At 45.6% G+C, this 24,254-nt stretch overlaps 1 protein-coding gene and 1 pseudogene across 2 annotated transcripts in view; one reads left to right on the top strand and one right to left on the bottom strand.

Moving 5' to 3' along the window:
* The window catches only part of XKR4 (XK related 4), a 328,134-nt gene that overhangs the window by 114,397 nt on the left and 189,483 nt on the right, over window positions 1–24,254 (bottom strand). For both annotated transcript variants that reach the window (XR_010837419.1, XM_059043384.2), the window contains exon 2: window positions 15,359–15,558. Coding sequence is in view for 1 of the 2 variants with exons in the window: in XM_059043384.2 (XP_058899367.1) it covers window positions 15,359–15,558 (200 nt within the window). In the remaining variant the exon portion in view is untranslated. The remainder of the gene's footprint in view (window positions 1–15,358; window positions 15,559–24,254) is intronic.
* Window positions 2,395–3,719, top strand: LOC131744174 (large ribosomal subunit protein uL4 pseudogene; annotated as a pseudogene).

The following is a 24,254-nucleotide window of genomic DNA, read 5'->3' as shown; positions in this document are numbered from 1 at the left end:
TGGGGCATCCAATAGCTATTACTTGTGCACAATCTCGCTCACAAATTCTCTTTATATGTGTTAGGAGAGGTGTGATCTTCTCCTAGAATGCACTAAATTAAAAAAGGCTGAAGAAAATCCAATTAGCGTTTCCAGAAGTACCTTTCTAGGGTCTGATAATATCAGATTACTGTTTCACATCCCCCCCCGCCCCGTATCCACTAGGTTCAGGCAAAGCATTAGACATCCTGACAAGCATCAAGTAGGTGGAGAGTTGAGGTACCACTGGGGCATGGAGGCACAATGAACTTACAGAGTTCTGGCATTTTTCTTTGACTTTTGATATTTCAGTTTGTTGACTTTTTCTACCTTCCTTCCTTCCTTCCTTCCTTCCTTCCTTCCTTCCTTCCTTCCTTCCTTCCTTCCTTCCTTCCTTCCTTCCTTCTTTCCAGGAAGAAGCAGTGACGTATGATGTAGTACTCCTAATTCCCTGAATTGGTAGTACAGTCTTGGTGGTAAGGTTGATACCTTAGTTATAGATGATCTGTTTTCTCATTGTCTGTACCAAGACATCAGAGTTAACTATTCCCCGTGTGATGTAAGAGGATGCTTCTTGAGTACCTGCCATATACTGGGTCTGATTCAGGGCATTTGTCCTTCACAGTGTCTCAGCAAATTCTTCCAGGTGCCTTTCTTATGAGGTAGGGCTTGCTTTCCCCACTCCTTTGATGAAGAAATAGATGCAGACAAGTAGCGAAATGAGCCGCAGCTCCAAGTTATTAGGTGGTGGAGCCAAGATCACAACAAAGTCTGTTGAATCTGAACTCTCTCTCCATTCTGCCCCTTGAGGAGGCAGCCTGCATCTCTCTCTCATCCTCTGGGTGGTGGGGGAGGTTGGGGACAAGTGTCATTGTCATCAGGCATTATGGCTTTCAAATCTTGTGTTATAACTTGAGACGCAGTCTGTCATGCCCCTTACCTTAAATACCATTTGCACCAGCACCCCCCAAAATGAAATAGTAAGTATACATCTAACAAAATATGTACAATATCTATATGGAGACAGCTATAAAACTCTGATGAAAGAAATCAAAGAACTAAATAAATGGAAAGATATGCCATGTTCATGGAAGAAAAAAAAGAAGACCCAATATTGGCAAGATGTCAGTTCTTCCCCACTTGATCTATAGATTCAATTCAATCCCAATCAAAATGCCAGCAAGTAATTTGTGGATATTGATTAACTCATTCTAAAGTTCATGTGGAGAGGCAAAAGACCCAGTACAACCAATATAAAACTGAAGGAGAAGAACAAAGTTGGAGGACTGACCCTACCCCACTTGAAGATTTTCTATAAAGCTCCAGTAATCAAGAAGTGTGATACTGGTGAAAAACTGACAAACAGATCAATAGGACAGGACGGAGGGTCTAGAATAGGTCCACATAAATGCAGTCAATTGATGTCTGACAAAGGAGCAAAGCCAACAGAGAAAAGATAGTGTTTCCAACAAGCAGTCCGGGAACAACTAGACACCCACGTGCAACAAAAATGGAATCTAGACACAAACTGTGTACACTTCATAAAAATTAACTTAAAATGGATCACACTCAACGCAAAATGCAACACTATAAAACCCTTAGCAGATAACATAGGAGAGAATTTCGATGACCCTGAGTATAGCAATGACTTTTCAGATGCAACACCAAAGGCGTGATCCATAGAATAGATAATGGATAAGCTGAATTTCATTACAATGAAGAACTTCTGCTCTGTGAAAAAGACCATCAAGAAAACAAAATGACAAGCCACAGACTGAGAGAAAGTATTTGCAAAAGGCAACTGATAAAGGATTATTATTCAAAATATACAAAGAACCCTTAAAACCCAACAATAAAAAAATACAACAACCCAACTCAAAAAATGGGTGGAAGACCTTAACAGACACCTCACCCAAGAAGAAATACAGATGGCAAAAAAGCATATAAAAAGGTGCTCCAGATCACATGTCATCACGAAAATGCAAACTAAAACAGCAGTGAGATACCACCACACACCTCCTAAAACGGCCAAAATCCAAAACACTGATAACATCAAGTGCTGGTGAGGAATTGTCATTCATTGCTGGTGGGAATGCAAGATGGTACAGCCACGCTGGAAGACAGTTTGGTGGTTCCTCATGTAATCCTTGATATATTACTAAAGGAACTGAAAGATTTATGTCCACACAAAAACCTGCACACAAATGTTTACAGCAGCTTCATTCGTAATTGCCAAAACTTGGAAGCAACCAAGGTGTCCTTCAGTGGGTGACTGGATGAATAAACTGTGGTCCATGCAGACAGTGGGATATGATTCAGCACAAAAAGAGATGAGCTCACAGGCCATGAAGAGACGTGGAGGGGCCTTAAAGGCATATGACTTATTTTCCTGGGGGAGCCGCCGGGTGGAGAGGGGCGTGGCCTTCTCCTCGCCCCGCCCTGGTGTGTGCTCGTCCACTGATATCAGCGTACTCCAAAAAGGGGGAGTCATCTGGCAAAAATGTCACTTTGCCTGCTGTGTTCAAGGCTCCCATTCGACCAGATATTGTGAACTGTGTTCACACCAACTTGTGCAAAAACAACAGACAGCCCCATGCTGTCAGTGAACTAGCAGGCCATCAAACCGGTGCTGAGTCTTGGGTACTGGCAGAGCTGTGGCTTGAATTCCCAGGGTTCGACGTGGCAGGACTCACACTCTGGCCAGGATGCTTTTGGAAATATGTGTCCCGGGGGGGCCGCATGTTTGCACCAACCAAGACCTGGCGACGCCGGCACCACGGAGTGAGTACCACACCGAAGGGATATGCCGTCTGCTCTGCACTGGCTGCCTCGGCGTTACCAGCGCGGGTCATGTCCAAAGGTCCTCGTATTGAGGAAACTCCTGAACTTCCCTTGGTGGCTGAAGATTAAGACGAAGGCTACAAGAAGACCAAGGAGGTTGTTTTGCTTCTGAAGAAACTTGAGGCCTGGAATGATATCCAAAAGGTGTACGCCTCTCAGCAAATGAGAGCTGGCAAAGGCGAAACGAGAAACCGTCACCGTACCCAGTGCAGGAGACCCTGCCTCATCTGTAATGAGTGCATCATCAAGGCCTTCAGAAACATCCCTGGAATTACTCTGCCTCATGTGAGCAAACCGAACCTTTCGAAACTTGCTCCTGGTGGGCATGTGCTACGTTCCTGCGTTTGGACTGAAAGTGCTTGCCGCAAGTTAGATGAGCTGTATGGCACTTGGCGTAAAGCTGCTCCCCTCAAGAGGAGCTACAACCTCCCCGTGCACAAGATGCTCAGGACAGACCTTAGCAGAATCTTGAAAAGCCCAGAGATCCAAAGAGCTCTCCGAGCACCACGCGAGAGGATTCATCAGAGTCCCGAAGAGGAGCCCACCAAAAAGCCTGAGAATCACGCTGAAGCTAAACCCACATGCAAAGACCACGCACCGGAACAGCACTCTGCGCCAGGCCGAGTACCACAAAATCCGGATGGATAGGGCAGCATCAGCACTAAAAGCCAAATCAGATGAGAAGGGGGTTCCAGGCAAGACGCCCGTGGTGGGAAAGGAAGGAAAGGAGGATGTTGGCATTAAGAAGCAGAAGAAGCCTTTGGTGGGGACAAAAGGCTGCAGTGACCAAGAAACCAGCAGCTGAAAAGAAGCCCACAGAAAAGAAACCCACCTCAGAGAAAAAAAAGGCTGCTGCATAACCTTAAATTTGCTTATTACGTGGAGGTCAAATCATTTTCGACAGCTAATTTTGAATAAAGACCTGATTTTTAAAAATGCGTATGACTTAAGTGAAAGAAACCTATCTGAAAAGCCCAACTATATGACATCCTGCAAAGGGAAAAGCTATGGAGACAGTAAAAAGATCAGTGGCTGCCAGGGGTTGGGGGTAGGGAAGAATGAACAAGAGGTGCATGTAGGATTTTTAGGGCACTGAAAATCCTCTGTATGATATTATAACGATGGATATATGTCATTATACATTTGTCCAACCCCACAGAGGGTACAACACCAAGAGTGAACCCCACGTAAACTATGGATTTTGAGTGATAATGATGTGTCAACAGAGGTTCATCCCTGGTAACAAACGTACCATCTGCTGGAGATGTTGATACTGGGGAAAGCCATGCCTCCGGAGGCAGGGACTACATGGGAAATCTCCGTGCCTTCCCCTCAATTTTGCTGTGAACCTAAAACTGCTTTAAAAAATAAAGTCCATGAAAATATGAAGAAAATATGACCACCAATGACAGGAATCATACTTTCTTAGACTGTAGAAAATATCTCAACACTTACAATATGAATGCTAATAAGCTTGTGGAAAACAGATTCGTTTCCACGTCTAATGGCGTGGAGACGATGTGCTTAGAAAATGTAAAGAGAATGCACATTTGTTCTCCTCATAAATGTATATTCTTTCAAAAAACGTCAAGGCTGAAAGTACTTCATGCTAAAAATATAGGTCAGTGGACAGATCAAAGTCTGTGTGGCATTTGCTGGAAGACCCCTGAGGTTTCAAAACCCTACTGGACACCTCTGAGGTCAACAGTCAAGATCACAACACGGTCAGTGGGCACTGACCGTGCGGGACAGAAGCGACCAAGGCCACACAGAGCGGCCGGGGCGAGAGCAGGCTCCGATTTACTCCCAAAGTTAGGGAAAACGAATTCAAATGGGTTTACATCCATTTAAAAGAGAAATAAAATGGGCATTTTGAAAGCTCATTTCATAGCACATTTAGAAATACACTACGGGTGCCCTTCTCCACGTGAGACGGGAAGGAAGGAGGGCGGAAGACGGCCCACGTGGACCACTTGACACCCCCAAGTGCCAGACAGGAGGTTAAGGTCCTTTTCATCGTTTATGTGATTCTAACACAACGTGGCGACTTAGATCAGGAAATTCGTTTTCGATCAGAGAAGCGAATTCTCAGTGTGGTTAAGGAACCCCACTGAAGGCTACAAGGTGAGTGAAGATGTAAAAGGTCATTCATGATGGAATGTCTCCACGCCGGGGTCCTTTATCCATGAGAGGAGCCCTGAACCCGGGGCTCTGGTCCCAGCTGCACCTGCTCCTGGTAGTGTCACTTTTGTTAACTCACACTAACCTTTGTTAGCTACTAGGGAAGGAGAGCAGGAACTGGATTAGATAAAGATTTTGCTTTTGTTCTGCTTCTCAAGCCTACCCTTCACCGCATGGTTTATGTCTTATGGTTTTTTTTGTTTGTTTGTTTGTTTGTTTTCGGTACGCGGGCCTCTCACCGCTGTGGCCTCTCCCGTTGCGGAGCACAGGCTCCGGACGCGCAGGCTCAGCGGCCACGGCTCACGGGCCCAGCCGCTCCGCGGCACGTGGGATCCTCCCGGACCGGGGCACGAACCCGCGTCCCCCGCATCGGCAGGCGGACCCCCAACCACTACGCCACCAGGGAAGCCCCTGTCTTACGTTTATGTCTCTTTCTTGAAACTTGATTTTCTTCTTCCTTTTATAGTCTAGAAGTTCTACCCTGCTGCCATGATTTCTTCTCCTCTAATTTGCAATCTTTACTTCTTTCCTAAGCTTGGTCCTGATGACAGCAATGTCATCATTGCCGAGTCTAATAGACTATTCAGTTCTCGTCTTGGCTGGTCCCTCATGAGCATCTCTTTTGAAATAACCGCCTTGGCTACCATATCACCGTGCTCTTCTGATTACCCCACTTCTCTCTTACTTCCTCTGCTTCACTGACTGGTCTTGGTCACCATTCTTCTAGCATTCAAATCAGTGCCTGCCGTGGATAGGGACTCAACAAATGTATGTTCAGTAAATAATGTAATAAATAATGAAGAATTTTTTCAGGTCCTAATTAAGACATTGTGGTCCATTATTGAGAGATGTGTTGCTGGACCTTCTATGGACAAAGAGGTTCAGGACCCTCGAGCTTCAAGATCAAGTTCAAATCATGCCCCTCCTACTTCTGGGAGTTGGTAGTGTTACAACACAGGCACCTCTTGCTCTGACTTCCTCCTCAGGGCCCAGCAGACCTGCCTCCCAAACATTTCTACGTTCAAAACCATTTCACTCATTCTTTAAGATCCAGTACCCTCTCTTTCACAAAATTCCCTAGCATCTCTGAATTTGGAAAAAATGTCTTCTTCTGGGCTCACAAAACATTTCAAAAATGAAATTTTTTTCACATGCTTTTTCTTAATAGCTTCTTCACTTATCTGCGTTGAGTTTTAAAAATCTGTGAATTTAAAAATCTATGCATTTATTTACTCAGTCACTTATTCCCAAAGTCTATGTTAAAAATATCTATTGCCTTTTTACATACTAGCAGATGTGTTTTAGATATTTTTAAATCTGAATTTTAACTCAGTGTTTTAGCTAACAAAAATCTGGTAGTACCTGCCTTCACAGAAGCCTACACACGGGAAAGGCCTACATTTCAACGCTGCACTGGAGAACTTCACACCCTATAAGATGGTCCAGGTGTGTGAAGTGATAATATTATGTATGCTTTAAAAGTTTGGGAGGTTTGGAGTCTCCTTAGCCTCACGGACTCTCAAGACTTTTTCTACAGCTGAGTGGAAAGCTGTGGAAATTTAGAATCACAATGAAAAGTGCTGACAAAACCTTCCACGGGCAGCTCTCAGCAGGCCTGTCCTTCCGCAATCAGAAGCTCATTGTGAGCTTCGGGGAGTGAATCTCCATGTGGTTTTATACTAAGGAACGCTTACAGACCAATTGAATCAGTTGCTCCTTTTTTGCTTCTGCCTGCATCTGGCTCAGCATGCAGGGATCTCATCCCTCCCGACTGCATACATATAGGCTCCCATGCGTGAGGGAGCAGTACGGTGAAGAAAAGGCCTTTCTGAAATCAGTCAACAGGAAATGATCCCAGTTTTTTTATTCCTGCTGAGTCATCAAGAAAATATTAGCCTCCATGTCTAAGCACTGCTTCAAAACTCAGTCTAACTCCAAGCTGCCCAATGAATGTAAAATATTTCTAGACTCGACTGCGTGCTCTGTGATGGTACAAGTTTGTCATAGAGAAGAGGTTTCAGAGTGAAAACGATTTCATTGGTTGTGGGTGCTTCCCTCATTCACCCGCCCAATCATAATTGGGTCAGAAACTCCTGATCGTGTAACTGTGTCTGTGGCTTCCTAGAAAAAAAAAAAGTTATTTAGGGAAATACCATACTGAGCCACTTTTGAATTTTTTATTACGTTGACCTCACTTTGACTCTGCTCAGCAAGGATCTGGGTTACTATTCACGATAGTTATCTTTAGTTTTTAGAAATAACAATTACAGTACATGGATATTCAAAGTAAATACCTGCTCTGAGTTTGGGGTAAAGGTCAGGTGAGTGGCCTGCTGTTTCCTTTGCAGACAAACAAGACCTGCCCAAAGAGCGTTGCACATCAGCCAGCTCTACAGGGGTTCAGTCGCTAGTCACCGCAGAGCTGAGGGACAGTGCATCCTGGGAGAGATGCAGGGTGAAGTCAGGATGAGACGCTCTGGGCTTTGGAAAAACAGTCCCCTAGACAGTTAGATGTGTAACTCAGGAAGAATTTTAATGAACCCAGATTCTTGCATCTTCTATACATAGAAAAGCACTGAAATCATTAACTTGAGATATCTGTTCTTCAAGACCAGCAGTACCATTTTACCAGGACGTATGCTGGACTACACACTTTCCCAGCCAAAAATCACATCTATCCTGGTTCCTTTCCTACCTCTTTGGAAGAGCTTCCTCGGAGCTAAATTATCTAAATTTATTTATCACCCTAAATAAAACTTAAACTCACGACTCCTACGTTGTACGTTTTTTTTTTTTTAAGTTGTCGCCTTGAAGGTACGAAGTGCTGAAAAATTACTGAAATATTTGAGGAGGTTGGAGGTTGGCAAACAAGGAAGCCACAAGAAAGGCGAAGGAACGGTGAGTGTTTGGGGACATCATTCCCTGCAGACACAGCCCTTATGTCTGTTTGCTTCTCTGCTGCGCCAACCTCTCCGCAACTTCCCGCCAGGCTGCTGCTCTCCCAAGCCAGGCGCGTGCGATTGTTCGCATCTGTTCACCAGCTACCCTCACCCCACCCGGTCTATCACCCAGTGCCTGAACAAGCACGCACCCATGCTCACTCCCATCTCACCGGGAAGGAGAGGGAGAGAGAAGGAATACTGAGTGGAAAAATACCAAGATTTGTGCTTGATTATTGGAGATAATTAAGTAGGACCTAAAAATAGTCACACCCTTATTTCATATTATGTTCAAAATGATTCAAATTCAAAACTATTCACAGCTGTGCTGGGGGCTGCTACCATACAGAGTCGATTTCAAGCACTTGAATCAACGATCAGCAAATGAAGCTTCTCTCTGTTCTTCTAAGTATAACTTGGAGTGGTACCATGACTCAGAGGCTATTGAATGTGAAATAAAGGGATCAATGATATCATTACCCTCGTGACACCCATCGTTTATTCTGCCAATACTTTTCAATAGAGGGAAGCGGTGTGGCCACCAAGCCCTGTCGGCTGTGTGAGCCTCTCCGTACAAAGATGTTGATGATGATGAGTCTTTAAAATTCAACTCCGTATAGGTATTGATTAAGCAGACTGGCAGTTTACTATCTTATTGATTGATTTATTGATAACCCCCAAATGCCGAACGATGCCGAAACAGGCTGGAAAGTAAGACGTACAGAAGAATACATGTATTTTTTAAGTATATATGCAGGACTTACCCTGCTACTAGAAATATCTTTCAAATATGAGGAACAAATCTAATCATGCGCCACAAGTAACACCAACAATCCCATTGCTTTGAGGAGACTGTTATCCACCAGCATTGCTGAGCAGACCGGTGTAGACAAAACCCCTGGCCTCCCTCTGGTTTTATTCATGTTGCTATCTTGTCTTTACTGAACATGACAAAATGTTAGGCTTCGGCTGTGACCCAGCTCAAAGGCTGCTCCTTTCATGAAAACTTCCCCGATTCTTCCAACATTCTCTGACGTCACAGACGGCACCGCATTTCTACTTTCTGTGTGTCATTTTCTTTCTTTCTTTTTGATTTTTACTCAAGTGTAGTTGATTTACAATGTTGCACCTATCTCCGCTGTACAGCAAAGTGACTCAGGTATACACATACGTACCTTCTTTTTTTATATTCTTTTCCGTTATGGTTTATCACAGGAGATTGGATATAGTTCCCTGTGCTCTACAGCAGGACGTTGGTGTTTATGCGTATTCTAAATGTCATCCTTTGCATCTACCAACCCCAGACTCACAGGCCAACCTTCTCCCTCCCGCCTCCCCTTGGCAACCACAAGTCTGTTCTCTGTGTCTGTGAGTCTGTTTCTGCTTTGTAGACAGGTTCATTTGTGCCATATTTTAGATTCCACGTGTAAGTGATATCATATGGTTATTTGCCTTTCTCTTTCTGACTTACTTCACTTAGTATGATCATCTCTAGTTGCATCCATGTTGCTGCAAATGGCAGTATTTCATTCTTTTTTATGGCTGAGTAGTATTCCATTGTATATATGTACCACATCTTCTTTATCCATTCATCTGTTGATGGACATTTAGGTTGTTTCCATGTTTTGGCTATTGTGATCTGTATCATTTTCTATAAGAGATCATTTTATGTCACCAAAGGGCCTTAACGTGGCCACCAACAGTAAAGAGTGCATTGAATAATAACAATTTTTTGGTCTTTCTTTTCCATTAGGTTGAATTCTTTGAGAGCAGGGGCTATGCCATTTGGTTTTGTATCAAGTACACCTAGCCTAGGGCTTTGTCACCCAGCAGACATTCATTCCTCCTTTTATTCAACAAATATCCACCAACTGCTTATAATGGGCCCAGAGCAGAGGGTCCATGCAGCCGCGAAGTAATGCGTGCCAGGCTTTGCTGTGACATCATCACCCGCGTCAGCCTCTACGGAATCTGTCAGCACCTGGGAGGGAGGACGTGCTGTCTTTTTTTAATACCCAGTGGGCCTTCACACTAAATACTATTGAATACATTTAACGTATCCATAACGCCAAAAGAAATCACACCTGTCCAGTGTAAAGGCTGCTGTTTTATAATTTTTGTGTGGTTTAGCTCTTTAAAAGTTTTCTTGGGTCAGATTTTTGTTATGTGTCTTGAGGAACCTATGTCTACTTTCCTAACAATTTTGGTTCAAATTCAAAGTCTTTGATGAAGCTGTTCTTAAAATTTTGTTTCCTCAATAATGAGCTGCTGCTTAATAGAATAGATTTAATAAAGTTTAGATGGTGGGTACAATGAATAACAAGGGAAGAAGCTAGGACACTTCTTGGAATTAAGCCCTTCCTATGCCAGTGGGCACCATTAAGAGCTCTTTCCCAAATCTCAAAAGATTTGTCCCATTCCCAGTCCTTGGCACATTTATTGCCCTCACTGACTTCCTGTGCATTTGGATCAGAAAGTTGAGACACTGCAGAACTCTCAAGAAGTGTACTTTAAAATTGCCAGTTTGACATTAAGTATCAACAGCCTTCAAGCCCGCAAGCTTGCCCTCAAATCCACCCATTTCACTTTAGGTATTTAACTAAGGCTGCAAAGATTTTCTTAATGTGTTTATAATAGGATTATCATAGGGTTATTGATTATGGTGACTACAGACGATCACTTATCATTCCGAAAACAGGGAATCAGTGGAAAAGAAAAAGATAACCCATGTGCTAGTAAATTACGCAGTAGATAGAAAGGATGTAGAATTACATACATCGTCATGGACATATATTCATGATGTATTGCCAAAAACGAGGAGGTTACAAAATAGTATCCATATTTTAATTCTATTTTAATGTGATATATACGAAACATGAAAGAACTCGATAAGCACTAAAATGTAATTAATTGTGGTAATATGGTAGTAGGTGATAGGGGACAATTGTTTTAAAAACAAAGATCAGAGTTATCACGGTGTGCTTGTTTATGTGTGCTGGCAATGATCCAGTAGAAAGGAGAAACTGATGTTGCAGGAGAGAGAGAGAGGGTAATTTCACGAACAGGATGCTTATGTAGGTGAGAGCGCACGGGATCCAGCGCAGAGGAAGAGGGGTCAGGAGATGGAAGCAGGCACAGCTAACCCGTAGTAACTGGAGGGAAGCCAGGCGATGGGTGCGGAAGCAGGCGGGGTTAGCGGTGGGAAAACAAAGGCGCTCTTATTTCACTGCTTCTGTTTTCTCACTGACATAGGAAGTGAAAGCAGTGGTTTGAAGTGATGGAGGTGGACGGCTGAAGTGTGAGGACCCAGAAGAAGGAAGGAAACAGTCCGTTTTATAGCAGGAGAGTGAATTTCAAGGAGAAACAATGTCGGAGGCTTGACAGTGCTGAGTGACCACTTGAGATCTGTGGTCAGACGTTTCAGGGAGATGTTTCAGTTGCCGAACTCGGCTGCTTGGATATATTTAATACGACACAGTCTCCGTGGTCCAAAATGCGTGCGTTTGTCTCATACGATAGTCTTTCAGGCTTTCAGGCTTTTAACTAGCTTGATGATCAGCTCTCTTAGGTGGAAGCAGGCGAAAGGAGCCCAGCAGCGTGGGGCACGCGTGCCAGTTACCTGGCAGAGGGGGGTCCCCAGCTCCGTGACTCCAGCTTCCCGCTAGAGTGGGCGGTGGCCAGAGCTTGGAAAGTGGGAGGCGAGGAAAGGAGACCGTTTGCTGGCTTCCTGCTCAGATGAGCGTCCAGTTAGTCCTGGACTTCTCCAGCCACCAGCCCTCGGCTCTTTTTTATTTTTATTTTTATTTTTTTTGCGGTACGCGGGCCTCTCTCACTGCTGTGGCCTCTCCGGTTGCGCAGCACAGGCTCCGGACGCGCAGGCTCAGCGGCCACGGCTCACGGGCCCAGCCGCTCCGCGGCACGTGGGATCCTCCCGGACCGAGGCACGAACCCGCGTCCCCTGCATCGGCAGGCGGACTCTCAACCACTGCGCCACCAGGGAAGCCCCGGCCCTCGGCTCTTTGGGGCGCAGCCTCAGGGCAGCGTGGGGAACGGCAGCTGGGACGGGGCCCTCAGAAGTAAGATGATTTCTGTGAGCGTCGCTCCATCCCTGCCTGGCAGCCTCTGCAGCGGCTAGACTGGCCCCTCTGGTCACCCAGCACTTGCTAGGTCGGGCCGCTCCCCAGAGACCTGTGCACATGTTCCTGATTCTCCTGGCCCCCGGGCCGGGAGCTGCTTCCTTTAATGAAGAATCCTGGACTTGTAGAAGCACCCTCTTTTTGTCGGCTTATCTTCCTGCGGAGTAGATTCCCTGATTTAAATCCCTTCTTTCTGAGATACCTAACCTGTTTTGTTTTCCTGGTTGGGGATGATATTCTAATGGACACACAAAAAGCAAGACACAGCAGCTGATGAAACAGCAAAAGTCCCAGAGTGGTGGGAGGACATTAAAGTATGTGCATAAGCTCTTGGCAAGGGCTGTGCAAGGAAGAGCCAAGGGGCAGGTGCAGCCCCCCGACCCGCAGCATCCTTGGACCAGACACCAGGGGGCAGGAGAGGGGTCCCAACGCTACGTGATTGGAAACGCACTGCCCTCTGATCTACGTTTTCCAAAGCTATCAGTATAGATCTCATAGAAACAACTCTCTTTTCACACTCGTATTTCATCAGTTTAAATGCTAATTAAGCGAAATGACCACCAGAACAAGAACCTTGAGATACGCAGCTTCAGAAAACCAGACTGACCCTTGCCAAGCGTTCGGCTCAACTTGAGGAGACAGCTGGGCCTGCGGACCCAAGGCCTCCCGGTTGGCGTAAACGTTCAACGCACTAAGGGCATCAGGAAGAACATTCTGCAGAGGGAATGGAGAACTGCCTGCCCGGCGCTGGAGAGGAGAGCTTTTGCCGCATCCCTGTTGCAATAACGAGCAGCCTTCCTGGTGGGAGGGTGGAGCCTCAGGTTGGCACTGGTGAGCGGGGGTGGTTTGGATCAGAGACCCACGCGTCAGGTGGTGACGGGCTAGACGCCCGTGACCGTGCCTTCCACGTGGTGTCTGTGATGCAGCGTGAACTGCCCTCTGGTGAAGAACGGGCTCAAGCAGGGGCTGTGTGGTCCCTCTGTGCGGGACGGGGACATAGACCTGCTCTCGTTTCCTCTCATCCCATCTAGAAGATGGAACAGCTCTTCCGGAATACACCCAGATGAGTTAGGCCTTTCTAAATATGTTTTGTCACGCTGTTTATAATGTCCCATTACAAACTTCTAATAAAAAGTGAATTTTTTTTTAGGACAAATTTTACAGCCCTTCATACACCATCATGCACACAGTAGACATTCGATAAATGTGTTCATGAACTTAACAAAAATAGCAACAGAAAACCAGACAGATCAAAAGGGACAGGACACAGTCCCGCTCACAGGCTGACACTGTCCCCGGCGTTTTCCCTCCCCTGCAGAAATCCACGGGTGGAGCCGGGTGCAGAGACCGGAACTGGGCACAGAGGACTGGGGCCTGGGGGTTGACGGGTTCCTTCTCTAACCTCAGCCTCGGGAAGGTAGCCGGGCGTGGCTCCACCTGCTTTACCATAAAATGGAGCAACTGGAAATGCAGCGCTTTAGGTCTTAAAAGTCCTCATCAGGATGTGACAAAGGAGGCAGCTGTCACACTCAAGGTGTCTCCTACCGTGACTGGCTGGGGACAGTGTTTGTTTAAGGAGAGCCCCTTAACTTCTGACTTCCCTGTAGCCTCGTGGGATGCAAGACAGGAAAAGAATAATTAGAAACTTCTTCCAGCCCCCTTTGCTTTTTTCCGTTCACGAAGTGTTCAGTAGGCAAAACGGGTAACCACGGGGGTTTTGGATACGAAGAAATCGGAACCGAGGTAGGTGTAGGTGTCTTTTCCTGCTCAGCAAAGCTTTCCCGGGCACACGGCCTGCGGGAGAGCATTTGTTCCCAACTCACTCTGTGCAGCACAGCTTAAATACACAGGGAGCGTAAAATGAGATTTTCCAACAAGGGCAAGTAAAGGTGGAAATCGGAAACGAAGAACTAAAGCCATCTGGAAGAAGTGGAAACGACTGCGCTGCTAGGTAGGCACCCACTTGCATCTGGCGAGGGCCTGATTTCTTCTGTTTTAGACGGTTCCTTCCAGGAAGCGCTGTTCCCACACGTGGGCGTGTAGCGCTGTTCCTACACGTGGGCGCGCGCACCTGGCCGTCAGAGCCAGGTGACTGTGCCGCATGCAGCCTGCGCCGTGGTTCACACGTCCCGGCTGAGAAGCTTTCACGGTGTGTGCGCGCGGTGACCCCGCACGCATGGGCTTCCACCCCATGGCGCGGCTCTGAGCAACGCTGCCGGCTAGGCAGGGCCTGTGGACACCTGTCCCTGCACGAATCCGTATCCTCTCTGCCAGCTGCTCTACACAACCAAAGCCGAGTGCTCAGAGTATCACGGAGCTAAAAGTGACTTCAACGACCCTCCAGCCCAGCCAGCCCTTTCGTAAGGAGGGGTAGCTTTGGTCTGCAGAAGGTACTTAACCTTCTACCTTTGCTTGCACCACCTGTAAGAGATAGAATCAAATGTCCTGGATGGGTTTGAGCTGTTGCTTGAAAATAGGACTGACAGGCCTTGGACCGCATCTTACATCTCTAACACAGAGGGCTGCATCCTCTACACGGAGACCACCAGAGCCCTAAGGAAACGTCGGGGCGGATCTGTTATCAATGGAACCGTCTTACTGACGAGATGATCAAACACGACGGCAAAACCCCCAAATATCAATCTGACTGTGATATTCATCTTATAAAACTTAGTACTACATAAACAATACATTATTAAATGCTGACCACATTTTCCCGTATGACCTTCTTATTAAAAATATTAAGGTGATCTTTATCATTTCCTTTCATCTCTCTCCTTTTGTGTCCTAATATCAAAAAGAAATGGTGGCGATTACCCTAATATTCCAATATGTATTATGTATATAAATTTATACATAAAATGTATATAATATATGTAATAGTTAATATACATACAACATTAGAGAGGGCTATGGGTCTTTCTTCAAATTCTTGGAAATTACCGTACAAGCCAGAAAGCCTCAGTGGACTCTGTTCTCAAATTGAGCAAAGCGTAAAATCATAAGGATTGTTTTTCCTACTCGGAGGGCAGCTTGAGGGCAAAAAAGTCTTTCTGTAAATTACCCATGATAAGTGACGGCGAAGAAGAAAAGAGGCGTCATTCACAAATACAGGCGTCAAGCGGCCGAGAGTAACACGGAGCGCCGTGACCCGCGTCACAGGGTCCCGGAACGGGGCTCGGGTTGCAGAAGAGGAGCCGACCTCCTCTCCCCCAGCGCAGAAGGTGAATCGCAAGCCCTTACCTTGGAGGGCCTGCAGGCTGTGAGTCTGTACGACGATGCAGAGCTGGAGGACCAGCTGCGGCGCGCTCTCCAGGAAGGTGGCGAGCAGGTGCAACAGGCTCACGTCCGCGCACTCGTAGACCATCCGCCAGTAAAACCTCCACCGGCCATTCTCTCCGCCCCGCCGGCTTCGGATACCTAAGTATATCGTGTGGAAGTACCTAGAAAGGAAACACAGAGGAAGAGAAAGACCAGGGTGATGACGAATCCTTCAAACAGCAGGGCTGTTGTTTCTCTTCTGCAAACTGCCGTCTGTGCGCAATTGCATCCAGGAAACAACTATCTTAGTGGCTTATCACTTAAGGCCCCAAGCTGGCCCTTATTCCCAAAGGGTCACTTTGAGGAGCCACTGCAATCTGGGTCTTCATTAAAGCATCCCATTGCGTTGTAATATGAAGAGGGAGGTGAGACACAGGCGTAGAAGGGATTTGCCGCTTTGATCATCTACAGACACCCTTCCTGGTCAGTTCCACCACGTGCTCGATGGGCCTCAGCAGAGGGAGGTCCCCAAGGGCGTGACGCAAGTCAAGTTCTAGGACGTATGTGTTTGCAAACCCTCCTGACGCCTTTTCAAAAAACTTTTACCACTGAAAATTTCAAAAGCTATACAAAAGAAGAAAAAAAAAAACAGTGTATTGAATCCATAATAAAATTACCCCACTGCTTGAAGAACGTTTCCTGATAATAATCACCAACGTGGTAATCTTAAATATTGCATATTAATTTTCCAAATGTGTTTGGAAAAGTATGAGAATGAAAACAAGCCTGGCGATCCTGAAAGCCAGTGCCGTCTCCCACTGGGTGTGAAAGATGCTGTCTCTGAATGGTCATCGCATTTTATTCTGACAAACTTGTATTTGTTCTTTAATACCATGAAAAAGAAGTCAAATTCTCCTATGGAGAGAAAAGACAAGAGGCGATAGATACTACAGAGAGAGTAAAGCGACAAAGTCCTTGATCTAATTGGTGCTCTGGCTTTCTTGTTCTTTGGGTCATGATGTGCTCATTCCTTATGAATAGTGATGAAGTTCTCAAAATCGGGTCCTTGAGTAACAGGCCAGTGCTGTTAGGGAGAGCGTTTCTGAAACTGGTCCTCCTGCATCACCTTTGCTTCCGGTTCATCCCCTGAGGGTCACATTGAACAAATCCAATGCATCTTTTCTACACAACCTTTCTAATCCTGGAAGACACCTCAGAGACCCCAGAGATTTCCGCTTTCCTCCCCTCCCTTCCGAAAGTCCTAGTGACCCCAGCCACGTGTCCCATGACCCCCCCAAGTCCCCTGACACCCTGGTCACTCTCTGAACATGCTTCAATTTCTCCTTCACAGCACTTGGAACTTTAATTACTTCTAAATGGAACATGTATACATACAATGGAATATTACTCAGTTATTAAAAAGAATGAAATGATGCCACTTGCAGCAACATGGATGGACCTGGAGATTATCATACTAAGCAAGGAAACTCAGGCAGAGAAAGACAAATATCATATGATACTGACACGGAGCCAGACCCTATTGTTCTTCCCCTATGCCCCGCCCCCCCGTGTCCTCTGCTGGCCTTCTGTCTGTGGAAGAAAATTAGCCAAAGAATAAATTTAATCAGAGAAGTGAGAAAATGCAGAAGCAAAGGAAGACAGTCCAAGGAGACCAAATAATAATAGTTTAGTCCTTGAGCAAAGTCGAGGGCCTGTAGTTCCTCCTGAAGGGCTATGGATAACATTCTGAGCCGTATCCTGGGAGCTGCCTTGTAAGTACCGAATCCCCCTCCAGGTGGAAGGAGGGAACTACACGATGACCAGGCTGTAGCCATGACAGAAGCTGCCACAATTCCGAGAACTGGCCTCAAGGAAATGGGAACAAACCGACCCCGGAACTGAAGGCTACGTGTACCTAAAACAGTCGAGATGACTCTGCTCAGACCACCGATGGCCAATTTCAAGATGCCGGTCAGGGCCGCCTGTGCTGTTTCCGCGTGTAGCCCCCTCCCTCTGTCTATAGAAGCTCTTGCTTCTTGAGTGTTGGGGGGGGGGGAGTCGGCCTTTGGACAGGCGTCTGCCCTGCCCCCTCGTTCGCCCGCCTCCAAAATAAAGCAACCTTTCCCTTCCTACCAACACGTGTCTCTCGAGAATTGACTTTTGAGCGGCGTAACAGTATCATTTAAATGCGGAATCTTAAAAAATTGACACACATGAACTTATTTACAAAACAGAAACAGACTGACAGACACAGAGGACGAACTTATGTTACTGCAGGGGAATGGGGGGGGGGAGGGATAGACTGGGAGCTTGGGATTGACATGTACACACGGCTATATTTAAAAGAGAAAACCAGCAAGGACCTGCTGTGCAGCACAGGGGACTCTGCTCAATGCTCTGTAATAACCTACATGGGAAAATAATTTGAAAAAGAATAGATACATGTGTACGTATAACGGAATCACTTTGCTGTACACCTGAAACTAACACCACATTGTTAATCAACTCTACTCCAATATAAAATAAAAATTAAAAAAATTAAAATTAAAAAAATAATATGGATTTATGTTATATGTTCCCTCCCTGTGAATCCAAAGCTTTCCTCTGCTATAAGCATCTTGATCAAGTTGACTGTAGGTCAACATTCCTAAGCTGCTTGGCCACAGTTTTTCCTGATTTATGTTAAATTGGTTTGTATATTTTCCTTTGTGTTCCATTTCATTCATTCCTTCCATGAATAACATTTGAAAATTTGATTCTGGAACAGAAATAAAAGGTGATTTTGTTTTCCCATCACAGTATTATGGCACAGGACAGTGGCGGGGGGAAGGTAGGGGTTAACAGAGCCGCAGGGGCTTGTTTAACACCCATACATCACTGAATACAAAGGTTGCCTTCTTGCTTGAAGAAAGTTGACCAGAAAGTCGAAGTCCTTATAATAATTTTATCTGACTACTTAAAAATTCCAAGGTGACCCCAAAACACACACATTATATATATAATATATATTTATACAAGCATTATATATATGGGTAACATGAATGTGCAAAAGATTTCAGAATTTTATAAATTCAGAACACGCAAAAATTTCCAAAAAAAGCCCCAGGGAACTACATATGTAAAGACACAAAGATGGGGAAAATGCCCTGCGTTCTGATAAGAAGTGTATTTGCATACGTAGCTCTCTTGCCCTGAAATGCATTTTTCACATTCACGTTACCTTTTCTTAGAATGACCTTATCTCCTTTCTCCACTGGGGAAACTTACAGTTGTGGTTTAAAACTCTGCCAATGTGTCTCACCTCAGAAGACCTTCCTTGATGACCCCAACCGAGAATCCTTCCCTGCACCCGACTTGTGCATGCCGCTAGCACGGGAGCTACCTCACTGGGTGGGTTTATCTGTTTCTGTGTTGGCTTCTGTTCCAGACCTCCAAGGCTGGAGGGTGCTCACTCATCACTGAAGCTCACCACTGGGCACTATTTGCTGTTCACGCTGGGACTCACCAAAGTGTGTGAGATTGAACTGGGGGGAAAGTCTCAAATTCTATTTCTTTATAATTAGCTACTGTCATGAGACGGACCAAGAGCCTACATCATACCAGTTTTTGCTTTCAGCTGCAAGCACACAACGGTTTATGCGATTTATCGGACATTAGCCCGATTAGGAGTATTACACAATATCAGGAGAGTTTTCTACTTTGTCTAAATCAGCAGTGATGGACTCAGGAGTCTTATGCCCACAGCTCAGTCAGCTTGGGCTTTTCTCGAGTTTGTGCTCTGAAAAACGATGACAGTAAAGAGGCTTTGAGATCACAATTGGTTCTCTTCCATCTTGTCAATATGTAAATGGTTTACCACATTTTGTCACGTTATTAGTTTTTTTCACCATCTTCTTTTTTTTTAATTAAAAAAAATTTTTGACTTCGTTTCTGGGTGCGGGCTTTCTCTAGCTGTGGCGAGCGAGGGCTGCTCTTCGTTGCGGTGCGCAGGCTTCTCATTGCGGTGGCCTCTCTTGTTGCGGAGCACGGGCTCTAGGCGCGTGGGCTTCGGTAGTTGTGGCTCGCGGGCTCAGTAGTTGTGGCTCGCGGGCTCAGTAGTTGTGGCTCGTGGGCTCAGTCACACCGCGGCATGTGGGATCTTCCCAGACCAAGGATCGAACCCGTGTCCCCCGCATCGGCAGGTGGACTCCTAACCACTGCGCCCCCAGGGAAGTCCCTCACCGTCTTCTTTATCAGCTGCCGGAAGGGAAGGTTGGAAGAGAAGAGGCCCAATGAGCGTGAGTAGAAATGTGGACCGTGAGTCACAACTGTTCCCACCAGCCCCTCATACCACATGGTAAGAAAAAGTTGCCCCACGTGAACGGGGGATGAAAGCACAAATTTGTACTTCAGCGTCACGTTCTCTCCCCTCTGCCACGGCCGTCGCCCGTGTGGGCGGTGCGGACACCAGCCCTCCAGTTGCAGAGCAAGTCCCTGAGAGAGAGGTCTTCAGGGCTTCAGCTCTTGTTCCACGTTTGACCTGTATCATGCAATTCCATGTCACGCTTCCCCGGAGCGTACAGACAGAGGTTTGACTCCAGGGAGATCTGGTTTCATAATAATTTACTTCTCAGGGCAGGGAATTTTGTCCACGTTGACCGACAGCCCCAAACTCCCCTCTACTAACTGGTAATAGCAGCTGTTCTAGAGCCAGAACATCCGTGCAGAAAGCAAAGGAAGACTGGTCATATTTGTCATTGAGTTCTAACACATGGGGACAGATGAGAGATTATTCAAAGAAGCTAGACGATTATGTCTTTTAATCTAGTAAACTGCATAGGGAATTGAGAAATAAATATAAAAGAATAAGCTCATGAGTTCTTTCCCACAGAAATTTAGAATGACGTGAAGAAAGACTTGTGTTCCAGTGAAAAGTCATTGTGTTCCAGAAACAAGAGCAAAACTGTCAAGTTAACTCTTCTGTGCAGGTGTTTTGGTTTGTTTGTGTTTTTAGTAGCTACCAGGACAAGAGCCTTGGAGGTACTACTTGTGTTAAGCACCCTTAGGTGAGTTTCAAAAAGGGAAGAGGTTTTAAAACAGAAATATTCTGTAAGAAGTTACAATCCCTTTGGTGAGAACTAATGATGTGGTAGACGTGAGGCCTCAGGTCTGAAACTGAACCCCCGGAGACAGCGGCCCCCAACGAGGGACAGCTGTGTAAGAGGTCCCCGAGTCAAAATCAGGACCGAAGAAACTTGGGAGGTGCTGAATTGCACCCTTGGTCGTAGACAGCTATGATGGCGACGTGACCCTGTGCTGTCTGCCTCCCACGAAGGGCCCTCATCATGGCTGCCTCTGCACCTTCACTCAGCGGACCTGACAAGACGCTTCCACCGTGCTCCATCCGACCCACCAGTGGAATCTGGGAACTTACAGTGCTGGTCAGAGATGCCGAGGGGACGCCTTGATATGTGACTCCACAAGTTACCTTTTTGTAAAAAATTTATTTATTTATTTATTTATTTTTGGCTGCGTTTGGTCTTCGTTGCTGAGCATGGGCTTTCTCTAGTTGAGGTGAGCGGTGGCTACTCTTCGTGGCGGTGCGCGGGCTTCTCACTGCAGTGGCTTCTCTTGTTGCGGAGCAAGGGCTCTAGAGCGCAGGCTCAGTAGTTGTGGCGCACGGGCTTAGTTGCTCCGCGGCATGTGGGACCTTCCCGGACCGGGGCTCGAACCCGCGTCCCCTGCGTTGGCAGGCGGATTCTTAACCACTGCGTCACCAGGGAAGCCCCCAAGTTAGCTTTTGAATGGTTCTTGGCAGTCATCTACTGGGTAGACAGAGTCGAGAAGTTCATGGTTGTGAGCTGCCCTCCTAGAGTCTAATCCAGATCCTTCACATTGCATTCGAACATGTGTCTACTCTGGCGGAGGGGAGGATGGCTGATGGCCTTTCCCTGGAAAGCGATCCTTGGCATACTTGAAGACAAAGGCCAAGCAGTCTTGTCGGCTTGGCATCTGTGTTATCATGATTTAACTGGGAGGTATTTTCTCCCCTCTGATTCTTATGGCCACTTAGCTTCTGATCCAAGTTTCTTTATCTGAAGGTGGAGAGAACCGTACCTCCTTGACGGCTGTGTGAGCGCTAAACAAGAAGACGTGTCTCGTGCACGTGCTGGGTTCACGATGTGCAGGGATGTCACTGTACACCAAGGTTATCGGTGTTCTGGGCTCATCTATAAGGCCGTCTCTCTGACCCTAAAAATTCAGGTGGTTTTCTGTTTTCAGTTCTTTTTGTTTCCTTCAGGCATTTTATTCTGGGAAGTGTTTCCATCCCGTTGGATTTGGCCTTTGCCTGTTCTTCCCGAGGGCAGATGCAGAAGGTCACCACTCTGCCTGGAAACAAGGTAGTTTCTAGCCCTCCCGAGTGTCAAAGGAATCCGGCGTGGGGGCCAGGTGGGGCTTGGAGGGGTCACTCTGGTTCTTTTTCTTAGGATTCTGCTTTGCTGTATTAATAAAAAGACAAATAACACCCAACAGGCATGGGTGACCAAGGAAGTTGATGTCAATGAAAAGACATTTAAATAGGCAGGATTTGGAAAAAGCCATATTTACGGTTAAAATTTTAGCATAATTACCAATGAATTCCCTTCATTTAAGAAGGAAAAAATTTCAAGTCTTCGTCATCGAGGATGGAGGATGCTGTAAGCACGAGTGGGTAGTGGCTTAAACACACAGCTCTCATTCCTGCTAACAGGAGATGTTCCCGATAAGCCCCACCCTGAAATGTCAGCGTGTCCAACTCCTCCTCTGAGGTGAACACATCCGGAAGATGTTCGCCATCTTTACTGTATGACGGATTCATTTTCTGATAGGGTCATTCTTATTTATCGTCTTGTGGAGCATGCTAATGGAAGACAGCGTTTTCCTTACATCACAAAGTGACGCCAGGAATTCTGCACCAACCTTATCAACATAATCTCATTCCTAAGAATATCTTAACTTTGTAATTTCCTCAGCATTACTGAAGACGCAGACACACAGACACATCTACGTAACTCCGAACCACAGCTCACACACAGACACCCACACGTAACCCACGCCCTCCACATACCTACACAAAATCTAGTCCACTGATTTTCTGAAGATGCAAGTTGCATTTAAATTCTAGGCTCCCTTTCATCAATATTTTCCAGGTGCAAAGAGAAACCTGGACTAAATTCACAGCCCCTCACATTACCACCTTCAGACCTAAACATAATATGGCAAAAGTGATAAGCTCGGGAGGAAAATTCCAAACATTCAGCATGTCAAGCATTATGTATCTAGTATGTATTTAATCTACGATTTAATGTGATTGAGATAATCTTTACATTACTTGTGGGAAAATGAGATATATATAACAAGTTTCAGATAGTGCATATTTATGAGGAATACCTCAGTCCTTAAGTAATATTTGATTAAATGTTAACTACTGAGATAGCTGAATCAGAAATCATTGACAGCTATGAGGGTGTTATGCATATATATTCTAATATTGCATTTTCTTTCTCTATCTTATAGCACATTAAACAGGTTAGCTGTTAACAGCTGTTATTTTTACTCTCTGAAAAATGCAGAGAGTAAAAAATCTGAACAGAAGAGCTTTAAAGAAACAACATAAATAAACACTGATTCCAGCAACTGGTATTTTCTTCTGTGGCCTGGCTACAAGCAAAGCTTTAACTATTATATATGTATATACAATCACTATATATATATATATATATATCATACTACACACACATATGTCTGTCTATCGATCATCTCTCTCTCTCTCTCTCTCTCATCAATAGTAGGGACTGACAAGGAATGAAATTGTACGGTTTGTCATCTTAAATATTCTGTATTGAATATTTTAAACAACAGCCATGACCACAAAACCTTGTTTGGACACCAGAACATCAAGTTTCTGTTGTCTCCATTATGCCAATAACAGTAAAAGTGACACTATTCTGTCCTATGTTTCTACAGTGGAAAATTTCCTCGTGACTGTTGTTCTAAAATTAGATTCTATTTCCCATCAATCATTCCAAGGGGGGGAAAAATGTGCGTTAGGAGGGAACGAACACTTCGCTTGACCTTACGGTTGACCCAAGCGTTAGGGGTCACAGCCCTAAGAGGTCAGGCCGAGCCACGCTGACCCGAGGGGACAGCGCTGCCGAGCCGTCCCCTCACAGCGTCCTGGGGGTCACCGCTCACCCAGAGCCCCTAAGCGCTCCAGTGCGCGTGTGCGTGTCGTGCCTCTCCTGTGCTTTTCACGGATATTTGCGATAAGGGAAGAGAGATCCTTGGGGTCTCCCAGAAATCCTCCACTGGGACAAGAACCTCAACGCCTTTTCCTCACTCACGATGCTTTTATTTTTCTCCCCAAAGCAACACTGCCTCTTAGACTAACGAGGCTTTGGCTTTCTCTGCATGTATCTGACCTGTGTGCTGTGTTTCCCTCACCTCTCTCTCTCTTGCTCAGACAGTTAGAATTAATTTGGGTTCTCAGAGGAGAATAGTACTCTAGTGCTATTAAGATATTAAGAGCTTCTATCACGGTATAGAGCATTCTCATACAGTATGAGCTTACACAACGTGAAAGCATACTCGGTTGGCATCTTGTGTTTGATAAAAAGGCCCTCTTATTGATTTTATTTTTAGTCTTCTCGGAAAATAAAATGTACCTATGGGATATGGTTATTTTTGTTTTTTTTAAATTTTCATGCATACCTCTCATAATGATACTTATTGCATAAACAAGTTCTCATGTATTTCTCAAACCTAGAGTGGGAAATAATAGAACTTTTTTCTCCACCAAATAATTTTCCTTGTAATGGGCATTGTGACCAGGGCCTCTGGGTCTGCTTAGTAAGTTCAG

Source organism: Kogia breviceps, chromosome 17, assembly GCF_026419965.1.
Source record: "Kogia breviceps isolate mKogBre1 chromosome 17, mKogBre1 haplotype 1, whole genome shotgun sequence".
Taxonomy (NCBI): Eukaryota; Metazoa; Chordata; class Mammalia; order Artiodactyla; family Physeteridae; genus Kogia; species Kogia breviceps.
The sequence above is the reverse complement of the archived record's forward strand: the minus strand, read 5'-3'. Positions and strand labels throughout refer to the sequence as shown.